General features: G+C 37.1%; 1 protein-coding gene and 1 non-coding gene across 6 annotated transcripts; both read right to left on the reverse strand.

The window, feature by feature from the left end:
- Positions 1-3,807: 3,807 nt before the first annotated feature.
- On the reverse strand, positions 3,808-4,262 carry LOC110911422 (histone H4). The gene has a single exon (XM_022156028.2). It carries the CDS (start codon positions 4,224-4,226, stop codon positions 3,915-3,917), a length of 312 nt encoding a protein of 103 aa, XP_022011720.1. The 5' UTR covers positions 4,227-4,262; the 3' UTR covers positions 3,808-3,914.
- Positions 4,263-5,102: 840 nt separating this feature from the next.
- LOC110911423 lies at positions 5,103-8,531 on the reverse strand. 5 transcript variants are annotated; one of them, XR_004880720.1, is made up of 9 exons: positions 8,419-8,531; positions 8,122-8,325; positions 7,929-8,032; positions 7,721-7,822; positions 7,529-7,608; positions 7,403-7,442; positions 6,577-6,644; positions 6,431-6,498; positions 5,103-5,610 (listed from the first exon to the last, which is right to left on the reverse strand). It is a non-coding gene; the product is annotated as an uncharacterized LOC110911423 (transcript). The 5 variants fall into 5 exon arrangements; XR_004880719.1 differs by having other exon boundaries at positions 7,721-7,816; positions 8,419-8,528; XR_004880717.1 differs by having other exon boundaries at positions 7,529-7,657; positions 7,721-7,816; positions 8,419-8,528.
- Positions 8,532-15,695: the final 7,164 nt, after the last annotated feature.

Below are 15,695 nucleotides of genomic sequence, written 5' to 3' on the forward strand. Positions count from 1 at the left end.
CAGACTAACCTATTCTTTACCATTTTTATTATTATAATATAAAATAATAATTTATTTAATAGATGTTTTAAACATATAGTAAAAAGACCCTTTTAAAAAATAAGAATTTGTTGTCACATTAACATTATTTGAAATTATTTATATTATAAGTAGAATTATTACTAATAACTAATTATATATTTTAGATAATTTAAAAGTAAATGATCAATATTTAAGTAGACGATAAAAACATTTATTAGTATTAAGTTGTTAAGGAATTTTTCATTGTTTTGTATTAATTAATTAATATTAATAATAATAATAATAATAATATTAGTGAATTGAAGGATAGAATAATGCCATGTGGCATTATGTAAATTCTTTTATTAGTATGAGAATGCCATGTGGCATTAAGTAGACCCTTTTATTAGTATTAGATAGATTAGATAGATATACAATCTAATTTTCCCTCAAATATATTATACACACACCTGCACACATTCACCCTCCATCTTCACCATAGCCACTGCCACCAACATTAACACCATCAACACCACTGCCACCACAGCCTTACAACTACTGCCTCCGCACCGCTTCACCGCCATCCAGCGCCACTGTGGGAACTCCCCGAGAATCAGATCCACCGTCGGCCAGATCCTCGCCGACAGAACCCGACCAGATCCTCGCCGACAAAACCAGACCAAATCCTCTCTCTCTGCACTACCGATACCCGATCAGATCCTCGCCGACAGAACCAGATCCACCGCCGGCCACTGTGGGAACTCCCCAAGAATCGTGGGCATTACAGGTTTCCTGTCATCGGAGAGTGAAGAACCAGATCGTTCATCGTCGTCGTTGCATATTTAACCCGTCTCTGTCTCTAAACCCCAATCACCACCGTAACAGATCTAAACCATTGCTTGATGCTGAGTTGTTTTTTTGTAGGTTTTATTATTTCAATTATCGCTTTGTTCTGAACCTGATATGTAAGCTATGAGATTATTCTTGTTTGTCATATACTTACATGCATTTGTTATTGTTTAAACTATAAACCAAACCGTTTAATACAGTTTGAAATTATTTAAACCAACCGACTAATAACTAATATATATATAAAAGTGTTGCAAAAAATACTTGTTGAGTCTCTCTTAGACTGAAGGGAGTGATAGTGTTGGTTGGGCGGGGAAAGTTAGCCATCGCTGGCTAAGCCACTCTGTGCCAGCGTTGGTGTTGGCGTTGTCCAGCCAGCGTCGCTATGGAGCCTGGGTGGGGCAGAGGGCGGGGTGAGCTGGCTAGCCAGGATTGGACCTTCATTTTTGACCATTAGCCAACATGGCTTCCCAACACCACTTCCACCTCACTTTTTTTGGGGTGGTCCAGTAAACCCCACTCACAAAGCCCTCAACCCAAACACCCCCACTCCTCACAGTCTTATGAGCGGCTTAACAATTTTCAGTATATTGAATGTTGCAGGTCCAAATCATGTTATATTTTGTGAAACAATCAAAGATGATTCATTTAACCATTTTTTTCCTTTCGATACCATAGAGTGCTACAAACGTGAATTGAACAGAGATGATTCATTTGACCTTTTTTTCCTTTTGATGAATCATAATATGATAATACACCGTTGTGAATCAACATGGATATAGAAACTAACAAGTGCATTTCATCAAACACTTGGTAGGCGTATGTGTGAAAATAGACTTTAATGTCTCAATTTGGAGGGAGAAACTCACACAAGCATTTCATCAAACACCCAACAGACTCTTGTGAATCAAACTGGAAAAAAAAGGCTCAAGCTCACACACAGGGGCGTACCCACCCTATGCCAAGGGTGGGTGGGCGGACGCACCCCATGAAAAAATATTTTTTAGTGTTATTTTTCGTCGGAAATCTCGACCGCACCCATTGGAATTTTTCACCCGCACCCCTTGAAAATTTTCAACCGCCCCACCTAGAAAAAAAAATTATTAATCACTTATTCACTTAATTATTTAATCCAATCAAAGCCCAATCTGCAATCAATTTTTATTAACACAAGCCCAAACCCAAACTAAACAAATTTGAACTAAATAAAATAACCCAAACCAATCCACCCATTCCATTTTCAAATCTGGCCCCCAAAAAAAACTCCCAGCGACTTGACGCCACTGCTTACGACCTGGTGGCTTTTTTTACCGGAAACCCCAAAATTCCGGTTGGACCGACCCATATTACGTTAGAATTCCAATATAGAACTAGTATGGTTTATTCCAATATAGAACTAGTATGGTTTATTTATTTATTTATTTATTTATTTTATTTTATGTGATGATTAGGAGAAAATATAGATGTGTAAGGGTTCAATCTTTTTATATTTTTTTGATTTTTTGTTGTTCTAGACTTTTAGTTAAATGATTTTGTTGTTTTATTTATAGTTTTGTTTGTTTAAATGATTAGTTACAAGTAATCAACATTTAATATTAGGGCTTGAATGTTTAAAGATATAATTGAAAGTTATAGGCTATAGTTGAACATGATTGTTTATTTTGTTTAAGTGTTTAGTGTTGTTTTATGAACTTATAAAGCAAATTATATGTGTTAGGAACAATGAGTAAGAATGTAGTGAACTTATGGCGTGTTTAGTAATTTTAGATGATATTTTGGATAGGGAGGGTTATCTTGAGAACGCTAAATATTGCGAGAACTGTGAGAACGAATGAAAAACCCAATCGAAACCAATTTTTTTAATACAAACCTCATTGTAATTAAGATATAATATCAAAAAAAAAAATTTACAACATCAAATAATTCATTTATCCTTTCAAAATCACTCTTTTTAGATTTTTTACACATGTGTAAATATAACAGCTTTACACAAGTGTAAATGGCAAACTTACACATGTGTAGATTTTCTTTATTTACGAATTCACGTCTATTTAAACGTGTAAATTTAATTTTTAACATTGTATTCGAATAATAATGATAAGCATAAAAAGAAATTTTGAATTTGAATTGTTTTTAACCAAGTACTCGTGGTTTTTTCATTTGTTCTCACGGTTCTCGCGATATTTAGCGTTCTCATTTAAACTCTCCCCATTTTGGATATATGTCAAAAAAAAACATGTAGGGCACAATTTTAAATACATTTGTAATTTGTAATGACGTTTGACGTGTTTTTGATGATTTGTACATTTTAGTTTGATATTCTTTTGTCTTACATGATCCGACCCAACCCGCTATGAACTGATATTTTTATACAGCTAGGGGCCTAAAATATTTGAAAATATTCCGCATCCCCAGAAAAAAATTCCTGGATACGCCACTGCTCACACAACCATTTCAAACACTTGGTATGCATATACATGAACCAAATTAGGCCATGTGTAGTCATAAAGCCCTTTTGGGGGCGTTATGCGACACGTGTCGTGCCACGTCAGCAAGGGGCTTTATGGGGCGTTATGCAATTTGAGGCCGTAGTCATAAAGCCCCTACCCATCATTACCTATTTAATAATTTTAAGTTTTATTAATTAATATAAAAAAACTCTTCTATTTTTGATTGGCCAACTCAATTAACCAAACAACAATAACGCCGCGAAAAATTTCAAGCCCTCCACCCATTTTTGAAACATAGCGCCCTTGGGGGCGGTGTTCTAGGCGCCATAGCGGCGCTATGGCTCTTTCTCGCGCCCCAGTACATATAACCTTATAGATAGAAACCCACACACGCATTCCATCAAACAATTGGTATGCATATACTGGATACTAACTTATAGTTCAGTTCAGCTCAGCTCCAAATCAAGCAGCCATGATAAAATGCAAAGCTAGCAATTCAAAATCCAAATTAAAAACAAACAAAACCTAAACCATAATCGCATTGCATTAAAAGCTTCAATTACACAGATGTATAAACAAATTCAAACTAACAGATCTGTGAAAAACCAACAAACCCTAACCACCAAAACCGTAGAGAGTACGGCCCTGTCGCTTCAACGCATAAACGACATCCATAGCAGTAACCGTTTTCCGGCGAGCATGCTCTGTGTAGGTTACCGCATCACGAATAACATTTTCCAAAAATATCTTCAAGACGCCACGTGTCTCCTCGTAGATAAGCCCGCTGATTCGCTTAACGCCGCCACGGCGAGCCAGACGCCGAATCGCCGGCTTCGTAATACCCTGGATGTTATCACGGAGAACTTTCCGGTGACGCTTTGCTCCGCCCTTGCCCAGCCCCTTTCCTCCTTTTCCTCTTCCAGACATTGTGTTTGAATTTTTGTGGTGTTTTGATTTGCGGAAGTGTGTGTGGTTATATAGTGGGGATTTGGTTTACATTGTGGGCGTGATGGGATGTGAGCCGTTGGATTGGTAGGTTGGTGGAGTGTGATCCGTGTGACTAGTAGTCAAGTGTTGTGATTGGTTAGTTATCATCCTTAACTAGTTTAATACCCGTCTGTTGGACGGGTTACGCTAACAACGTAACAAACAAAGATAATGTATATTGATGGTGTTTCGGTTTGCTTCTCCTTTTCTTCTTTTCCATCTCCTATTTGAAAAAGTTACAACCATCTAACTTTTACTTTTTTTTTTTAAACCACTAAAACTCATTCTCAAAACACATTCCGGACTACCAAGTCGCACATCCTGTCTCCAACATTCACATTCCGAACTGCCAAGGTCGCAACAGTTGGAATGCTCCCGCTGTAGGGCCTCCAAACGAAGTAAACCTTCGGGATTGCGATTTTACTCCATAAAAACATTGAATTACTTGCAGCCCCGTCAAAGCTTACAGGCTAGAGCACACTTAACCGAAAACTCCACCTTGCTGTTACCTATTTTCCACAGCCACATATCGTTGTCGACATTTATGTTTTGCTTAAAAACTTAGAAAAGACTTTAGGCCCCAAATTTCCCAAGTCCAATTTTAAGAGAAAATAGACTTATAATGTATATTATACTTGCTTTGATCATATAATGAAATAATAATGTGATTGTAGTCTCCTGGTAAAAATTGTGCCCAAATTAAATTAACCCCAAGAACATGAAATTATCAATAGCCAATGCTAAAAGGTCAATTCATTACAATTAATCGATTAAGAAATAATGGGCAAATTCACAGATATTGTGTATATGGTAGGAGACACTAATTCATAGCATAATCTTAGTCCAATGTATGCATTTTATATATTTTTATACTCATTAAAATGAAGAGACCAGTACAATAACTAAGGTGTTTATGCTCACATTCAAAGAAGCAAAGTCCAAGATATATCTTTTGGCCATTGTTGCTTTTCCTATATACTGATTTATAAAATTTGTGAAGAGAACATCCATGCGCATGTTGACTACTGTTAATCTTGGTGACTTCCGTTGACTGTTGTTGACTTTCATTGCATAACATCTCTTATGCAAATGTACTTTTTGAATACCAGCTGCACCAAAATCCTCATTATTTGATAAATTTAATAAACTCAGGTACTCGGTTTACCTGCAGCTTAACCCACATCCAAGAGTGGACTTGTTTTGACTTTTATGCTCATCCAGTTAAGACTTAAGAGTTAAATCTATGTAAGTGCTTGCTAAATAATGTAACACGAACTTAAAATACAAGTGCACTTACTAAGAAATATGTTATCCAAGCGAATGCCTGCCAATGGGTCAAGGACATAAATTAATAATCGCAAAGACAAAAAAATGAAAAAAAAATGATCTTTAGACCGCGGGGTGTGGGCTTGGGTTTGGGGCGTGGGAAACCCACCCAAGTCTTGCACACCATCCCCTATGGGCTTGGCTTTGGGTGTTGCCCCTCTGGCGTGGCTATGAAGCCTGGCGTGAGGCGAGGGGTGGGCGGATGATATGGCTGGCTGGGATTGGCTGGGTATATTTGACCCAAAAAAAAAACCACGCCACCTCACACCCAAAAAAGCCACGCCCAGCCATGTGGAGCCCACCTCCGCCACATGTCAACCCAAGCCCTCAACCCAAGCCCCCCACACTCCACAGTCTTAAAGCATCATTGTCTCTGGAACTGTATGTAGCCTTTGAATGCTTATAGCCATTCTAATCTTCACCAATGGCGCCTAATAACACAAAACCCATGAACTTTCTTAGAATCTCATGTTCTACTTTTTTTTTTCTAATTTTAACCCAACGAATTATTAAATACGTCTGCTTGTATACTTAGTTGATTCGGGCCATTATTCCAACAAAAAAGAAAATCTTAACGTGGAAACAGTTCAGATGGGTCAAAACTGATCCAAATTGGTATTTTGTTCAAAAAATCGGATTATCATACTCAAATTCCACACTAAATATTTATAAGAAAAATTAGTAACTTTGGACAAAAAATATTACAGGTCAACCTGACAAGCACCAAGCTTACCCATCTGACCAGTTACCCAACGCGACCCATTTAGTCACATACAAACACGTTTTTGAAATAACAACCAAAAGGTGCTATGACTAACCCTTATTATGACAGGGACATATAGTCCATTATCAGTCTGCAGACAAATTGATGTGCACTTCATAAAACCTATAATTCAAGTCAAATTACTCTATATGTGTATTTTAACAAAATCTAAGTAACATAATCCAAATTTCATATACTTACTCATAGATGTATTCTTTAGTCCACAAATTTTTGCATTGAGGAACTTTAAAAAGAGCCAATGTTGCAGCCTGCAAAGAAAATGATAATCCAAAAACAAGAGGACTAAAAAATAACTATGTTGCAAAGATACCAAGATTTAAGAGAATTTTATGACCTACAGGTAATATAAGGGCGAATACATACAAACCAAAAGATTGGCTCAAATATATGAACTCTAACATAAGTCATGACACGCGTATTCATGGGTTGTTACAAACACGACCCTTTAAATCCGGGATTTATTACACGTTTTTTTGCATATTATACACTAAAATTGCAACTAACCAACCAAAACTACAGATATGTACAAAAACAATTACGTTTAAATTATAACCCGTGATACTCGTTTCTCTTTTTAACCTTTTAAACTTTGGAACAAAATACCCAACCAGTTTAAGTTACATACAGGTAAGTAGAATAATCAATAATTAGAAGGTAATATCATCATTGACTGAATATCTAAAAAAATTATGCAACTATGACCCTGACCCATGTTGTAACTATTAACAAAATTTTACATGTTTGTTTAAGTAAGCCAGTTTACCAAATTTGTGATCTTTCACATACTCTAAGCCCCTTATTTCAAAGTATAACCTTAAGTAAACAAAATGCATCCTCAACCCTTATACAAGTTAGTGGCAAAACGCAGAATGAAGATATGTTCGTGTCGCCTACAAATACTCACCCAAAAAACTAACTTTTACAGTTTTCTAATGTGATAAACAGGTTTAATATAAATAAAAGACAGGAAATACAGTATACAAAAGAGTTGTGAGATTGAAAAAACCTGTTCATAGCCACCGAGCCTCATCACCGATCTCCGTAACCTAATAAATGATGATAACATCATCTTAGAAACTTAGAATCTGATATACGATAAAATAAAAATAAAAAGGGAAACAAACAATCTTACTTGAGGCAATTGAGTGGCTCTCCATGAAACTTTGGAGGCTTAAACTCCAAACACCTCTCTTTATGAAAAATTTCAACCTCCTTCATAAACGCACTTGATTAGTCTGGAACAGAGGATTAAATCTCAACCCTTCAATCATCAATTTTGTAGTGTTAGATTGCAGATGTGGAAGTTATTAGATAAAATATATACATTATCAAGAAGATTATTGACGAAGCCGATATGGATTTCCGCAAGCGACTGACGATCAACTTAGGGAAAGAGCACGAAAGTGGGGGTGTAAAACATCTGCAACTTGAAAGGGATTAGGAATTTAGGGACAAATCAAATCGGGTGGGTTAGTAACACAAATACAAAGTTTATAATCATAAGAAACCCTAACTAAAATCTAGATGCTTACCAGGTTGTGATTGAATGAAGGTTTAGATAGCCATTGATGAAAGCTATGTTATGTGTCTGTGTATATACCAGATGTGTACAAGGGGAAGGGTGTATGAAGGCTACCTGCGACGTGAGGAGGAAGGGTGTATATCAGATGTCCCCTAATCGTGATTTATGCTACCAATGACTGTTTTGAATCAAGAATTGCGTACCTTGTGATCAATTTCAGAAATTTTGTGGCGTCAGTGTGTGTTAAGCAACAAAAGGGTGTAGAACGGAGGCGGCGCTGGTGTCAGACTCAAACAACAGCGGCGACGAGTAGAGGAGAAAGGCTTACCGACGGCAATTGTGTGAAGCAAACCATTAATACTGTCATTTAACTTCAATAACCACCCACCACTGTCAATGAAAACGCCCTGTATATAAAAGATTAAAAGGAGGAGTTATGAGGTGTAAAGCAAACATTTGTTTAAGCAGATATAAATAGAGGAAGGGTATATGACAGTTACCTGCAACAACGTGGGGAGGAAAAAAAGGAGACATGGAGGTTTACCGGAACCTGTGCAAAAAAAGTGGAGCTGCTGAAAACTTAAATGAACCGCCCTAAACTGCTAGAGTAGCAGTTATTTTGGTGAGTTTAAGTGGCTGAGATTTAATCTCAGCATGATCCGACGGTGGAAATTGATTTTAAAGGTAACTTCCACTTAATGGGTTCCATATATATATATAATTTTTTTTTTAAATAGTAATGAAAACATTTCATTGTTTTCATTAATTACATTTCACCGTTAATATAGCCTAGTGGTCAAGAAAAATTATATTTTGTATGGAGAACAAGGTTCAATTCTTAGAAGATACAAGTATTTAAGAGGAAAAATTAGTCGTTCAAAAAAAACCCACTAACCAAACAGAACGTACTCTCTTAATAACCGAACTTTTAAACAAATTGTATTCCTACAAAAACTTTTCTCCATGAGTCCCACTCTATGTTTTTCCATCTTGTTCGTTGTTGAATCTGCCAGAATGCCATTTCGACTATCTCATTCACCATTCTAAGGCCAGACGGGGTGGCCGCATTAATCTTCCGTGATAGAGGCTATCACGCGTGGAAAAATGATGATTCCCACCGCCGCTCCAAAAGTCCACGCGTTATAGCACCACAAAATCAGATTTCGTTAATTTCTTCACGGTCGTGCTGGTTTTTTTGTGAGGGTAATTGTTGGTTGGGGGGAAATTGTTGGGTCTGGTGGTGAGTGATGGCCATTGCCACCAAAAAAAGGATGTGAGTGATGGAAAAATGGTTGATGACATGGCGGAACTTGATTGGGTGCTTGTGAGTGATAGAATTCTATCACTAGTGACTACCCCCTCTCCCCTAAGCATTCAATTAGGTTCTTTATTTCATCCATGTCATTAAATTATAGAGAAAAAATAGAGTTTTTCATCTTTTGTCATCTTCATCAACATCTTTCAAATAAAGATATGTTTTAAAGAAACTACACTAGGTCTCTACATTAAATTATAATTTTAACCGAACCATAAACACTCCTACAACCAAATTTTTATAAGAAAGTTCATTCAGATAGGTTTGGGCTCGCTTCTTTCTTTACTCTCTGGTTGCGTATTAATATATTTGTATAATATAATATTGTCCTCCCACAAAATCATTGTTTTTTGTTTTCGTTTTATAGTAACTAGTTTTTTTTAAGTCATGCGTTTGCGACGAAACGAGCAAATGACAATATAAAATAAACGTGATTTGAAAACAAAGCATGTTGTTTAGAAAGCCAGACCATTAAAATGGCTTAGTTTATCATCGCACTATTTTATAATATCAAATAAATATTTTATTTTGAGTACAAATTCGTTTTTAACAAAGCTTATAAGGGAATGTTAGGGAAAAAATCAAGCTCGACTACGTACTTAAGTTTTAGAAAAGGGTTATAAACGTAAATCATTAAAATAGTATCAAATTAATCGATAAATTAATATATGTTCTAAAAAAACAAAAAGAATTATTAAAAATGGTAAAAGAAATATCTGGTTTTAAAAAAGGAAAAAATTAAAAATATATTATTAAAAGTAAATATAAAAATTAAGTATTATAATATATTAAATAAAAATAATAATAAAAACTATATATTATTATAAAAATAAAGTTACTATTCATCGTCATTCGTTAACTATATATATAACTAGTGAGGTTCTCTCGTGCTTTGCGGCGGATGGTGCTATCGTACCAAACCGATTTGAAACCGACTGAACAACATATCGGTACAATACTGGCACTCGTTATAGCAATCGAAAGGTAAAACCCAAAAATAAAGCCATTATATGTACAAAAGGATATCGACGCATATTTTACATAAATCGAATGTCACACCCCAACCGATGGCGGAATCATCGGGGCGCGGCACTGAGCGAAACAGATTGTCCAGAAGTTTCCATAACAACTATAATTACCAATTATTTAAAGCAACATGTCCCATACCATGTCATAAAAGATAACATAATCATTACAGACAAGATCTAGTCAAATTGTTCTGTTTCGACGACTCAGATTTCAAATACAGACAATTGTTTATTTGTTTCTAGACCTTTCCTAGCCTCGATTTCATAGCAAGCTATGCACATATGCATCCTAAGCACCTGTCACATACGTTAAAGTAAAAGTCAATACACATAGTGTAAAGGTGAGCATACAAGTTTAATAGATATAATAGAGTTCGAAAATCGTTACGCATAACCAGCACGTACATAGTGTAAAATGAGGCATGTTAGTTATCGATATGAACCTATCGATACCAATGACTGCGGGTTGACTGCCCAAGGCAGTTCGTAATACACACTCACCACTATGAGCCATGTAACAAATTGTCCTTAACAACCCCTGAGTGAACAGGTGCTGAGTCCAAACAAATAGTACTATCGTTGCTAAGGCAGGTAGACAACATTCCATGTGTAAACATAACAAACAAGCATTCATTAAGCCACGTATAATATGCGGTATCAGTTAGCGATAAAGTATTGCGTAGTGTGTTCGATTTGATTTGGAATAAGTAACGTATGTAACACCCAAAAGTGCGTAAAGCAAAAAGGGATCGAACAGCAAACCGATCGGGTGGCCGGTCGTTCGGATGACAATCCGTTCGGATGGTCATCCGATCGGGTGACCTTTCAAGTGGATTGTTACTTCGTTTGGGAAGGATGTGTTTGTGTATGATGGCTTGTCTTTTGAAGTTTTCGTTGTAGTATTTTGAAAACATAGAAGTATCTCTACCTTTAAGGTCGATTGATCGAACGACCGTTCGATCGGGCGACAATCCGATTTGTAGGACACCTCAGTGAGAACAAGTTCATAGCAGGACGATCACTCGATCGGATTGCAATCCGATTGGTTGGCAATCCATGTACATTGAACATGTTGAAAATTGTTTAAGTGTTGAAGTCTAGCGTCTCATAGTCGAGTGGTAATCCGATCGGGTGGTAATCCGATCGGACAACAATTCGCTCAACGTTCAAACTTCAAATGTTTGAAAAGTAAGTGAAGTGTGGGACCCAAGGTGCAAGCTGATCGGGTGGCAACCCTATCGGGTGACAATCCGTTCAGACAGCAGTCCGATCGGGCGGCGCTCCGACCTGGTCAACCTGATCGTCTTCTGCCTGGTTGTTTTGATAGCTTGAAGTTTTATCGAGACGGTGTGACAACGTGCTAATTAACAGAACCCCATATTGACCCCAGTGACCTGGTCGAATAGGAATCACCCAAGTTCAACCAACTAACCGGTTCAAGACGGTTGCTCTTGGTTAACCCAAAATCGGTGGTCTCGTGGATGAAATCCAGATCTTGAACCAACACAACACTAAGAACGAGTAGAGGTTAGAACGAAATCCGATTTCATCGGTTTTGAGTGCATTGAGTGTAAAAGAGTTGAAAGAAAGTTAGAAAACTATCTTTCAATCCTTTTCACCATGAATATGTTCAGATCTATGCAAGATCTTTGTTTATTTACGTGGAAATCAGTTAGATCTAAGTTGTTCTTGGTGGATTTAAGCCAAAACGTGAATTCATAAGAACACCATGATGACATCATCCTAGAACACCTCAAATCTAGTGATTTCACGGTTAAAAGTTAAGTTTCAAAAGATAGAAAGGTGTATGAGTGCGTGTAGATTAAGAAAGTACATGATTTAGGCGGAAAACTTACAAGAATCGCGAGAAATCTGTAGAAAAGCGAGCTGGAGCGAGTAGGGTGGAGAGAGAGCTGTCAACATCAAATGATGTTGACATGAGGGGTATTTATAGGCTTACCATAAATGGAAAGGGCTGGTCGATCGAGTAGTTACCCTGGTCGGGTGGCAGCCCGATCGAGTGGCACCCCGATCGAGTGGCACCTCGATCGGTTGGCCACTCGATTGGAGGGCACGGCGCGATGAGTTTTGCGATTTTGATTCGCGTGTTTAGCGTTGCGATGCGATAGGGTTTCCTATTCAAATTACTTTTAATCCCAACTACTATATCAACATGCAATCATCCTTAATTGGCTTGCGTTTAGCGTCTGCGATTCGATTGCGATTGAGTTTCGATTGCGTTTCGATTAATCACCACAATATAAACATAAATAACATGCACAAGTAACACATAAGGCACACACACACATAAAACAATATCCAGAACGCGTAATTCGAGTTGCGAGTGCGATTGCGATAAGCGATAAAGCGATCAAACATGCGATAAATATCGAATAAACCTCGATTATTAATAAGTACTCCACATAATACAACTAACGTTAAAGCATAAAAAGACTAGCTACGAGTCAAAGGAGTCAAAACAGGAATTGAGCAAGGAGTGACAGATCGCAATTAGCAATCTTGTCTTCCTTTGACTTCAATCTTGACTTTGACTTTGACTTTTGAAACACTGGGTGTTACATCGAAAACCATAAAAACGAATATCAGTAATGTCTTCTGAAATTAATAAAAGTATTTATTCCAATGGTACCGATACAGGTACTGATGTTGTTCGATTGGAATTGACGTGGTACAAATACTCGCTATAGTTTACGATATTAAAAAACTCTATACTACCATCGAAGTTGTTCGCACAGTATTAGTTCAATTCGTCATGGTAAAGAACATACGGTATAAGTTCGGTTCGTCATGGTACCGGTACGGTATTCATACTCACTATAGTTTATATTATAAAAAGATTCTATATATCGCTATCCAAGTTTCGTATGGTATCTGTTTAGTTGATCAAAGTAAAGAACAAATAAAAATCAATTGTTCAGTTGATCACAGTTTAGAACAAATAAAAATCATTTGTTCGGTTGATCACAGTAAAGAACAAATAAAAATCATTAAATTGATCCGTTTGATTTTGAACAAAACTTTTAGCGGAACAAAGACAAAAATAAACATGTTGCACATATATAAAACTTTATAAAGTATTACACTATACTATTAGAATAATGAAAAAAGTAATGTCAATATACATGTAAAAAAACTAAATGTGAGTTAGTTTTGATAACATGTATATTTGTGTTTCGATTACTTAAGTTTTACCACTCACAACTCAGTTTTAGACAAACTGTATTCCAACAAAAACTCCATGAGTCCCACTCTATGTTCTTCCATCTTGTTCGTTGTTGAATATTTCAGAATGCCATTTCGACTATCTCATTCACCATTCTAAGCATTCAATTAGGTTCTAAAGTGGTATTGTCCCAAAAACATGCGCCGACAAATCAGGTCGTGCGCGGGACCATACTCCTAGTTATAAAATCTTGTAGCTTTTCCGACCATGCGCGGCCATCTAAGGTTTAACTTTGGTCGCGCGCGAGGTCATGACCAACATAAGACCAAATTTTACACTTAGCTTCTCGGATGAAAACTCTGGCTTCATAAACCTTGCGCCGGCTACTAAGCACATCTCTGATGGCCGCGCGGAGGGTAGAAGCACAGGACTAACTAGGACAAGTACGACAGGTACAACTGGCATAGCAATGGACCAATGAGCGTCCGACAGGCTGTATCTGATCGTGCTCCACGATTAACAATCGTACAGGATACAAGAAGGTACACAAGGACGCATACGTGGCACCAATCAGTGTTCGCCGACATCTTCTCCACGATCTCCACTTAGACGCTGATGACATATGAGACAACAAGGATAACGGTCAGGACACGTGGATCCATTCAACGTGCGCCAACTCCCTCCTCGCCGAGAAGCACTAACGGTTGTTGTGACAACCCGTATTTCCAAGGTTACCACAAACCTTCAGCGTGTGTTTTTGCGTTAAATTACTTATCTTGTGCAGTTTAGAGTGGTTATGCGTGTATATTTACATAAAACCGATAAACACTTCTATGCGTCGTTTAACTAATCTGGAAAACTAACTTAACGGGTCGCAAACTCGCTTAACATACACACGTGTGGGCCTGCGGTTACATACCGCTTACCGTACCTTAGGCCCACGTAGTTAGGGCCCAACCTGATTTCCGCACACCCACTATATCATATTAGAGATAAGGAAATTGGGCCGGTCGTCTTGGGTTCATCAAATAGTTGTATGTGGCCATTTATGTTGCCACAAGTCCAATCGAGCCCACCTGCCCCATCTATTATTTACGTATGATAAGCACATGATTCCACAACTCCTTTACAAACCCTATTCTTCCTAAGACCAACCATCGACGGCAGCAGATATCATTCAAGCATCATCCCTTCTGGCCGAACCCCCTCGTGGTTAGTGGATTCATGTCACGTTGGTTTTAATTGCTAATTATTGATCTTGCTAATTCTTATTGGTTGATTTTGTTTGTGTGCAATTATAATTAACATCGAATGGATATATATATATATATATATATATATATATATATATATATATATATATATATATATATATATGTATACGTTCTATCGAAACATAACCGAATATCATGTGCATGGTCTGTATTGTTTATATGTTGATAACTTTGACTAACAAAATGGCGGCCATGTGTTTGATCTTTTAATAATGATGAGATGATGAATGATTTAAGTGATGATGATGGTCGATGATCACAAACAAAAATTGACATATTTTGTATTTGTTCGATCCCACTATTGGTGTTTGGTCCAATTAGAATTGTCCACTGACTTCACAAAAATCAATTAACCAATTTGAATGACTAGGGTATATAATATTGTTGATTTGGGTGCCACTGTTTGATTTTGTGAAGGATAATAATTGGCATGATACATTGATATGTTGGTAAAATTAAGGGTAGGCAACAATAAAAGTAACAGTTGTTAATTATTGAGATTTGTATATTAATTGTTTGGGCAACATGTGCATATAGGACCTATGAATGAACCGGATGGGCTTAAAACATGTGGGTTAGATCAACAAACTTAGTGAGCTGAATAGATATGAACATGGATCGTTGTTACTGGGCTACACCTAATGACCGAACACCCACCATTATTATTATGAGTAATTGGGCCAGGAACTTTGGGGTGCACACAATCTAGCTGGGCCGAGATTAAAGGAACTTTTGATTTGAAATTGGATCGAACACTTGTTGGGCCGTATGAGATATTGGTTATGAATTGTAGTCGAACCCGTTATGAATGTATATATTAACTGTATGTATGATGGTGTTAAATGGATGATTGTTGAGTAATACAAGAACTTAGAATATATAATGTATATACTTTATGGTAACTGTTGTACGTGACAATGTGATTAACTTGGGCTGCATGTATTAGGATGTTTAATTGGGTTGAGCCACGGGTTTG

This window comes from Helianthus annuus, chromosome 15, assembly GCF_002127325.2.
Source record: "Helianthus annuus cultivar XRQ/B chromosome 15, HanXRQr2.0-SUNRISE, whole genome shotgun sequence".
NCBI classification, from domain to species: Eukaryota; Viridiplantae; Streptophyta; class Magnoliopsida; order Asterales; family Asteraceae; genus Helianthus; species Helianthus annuus.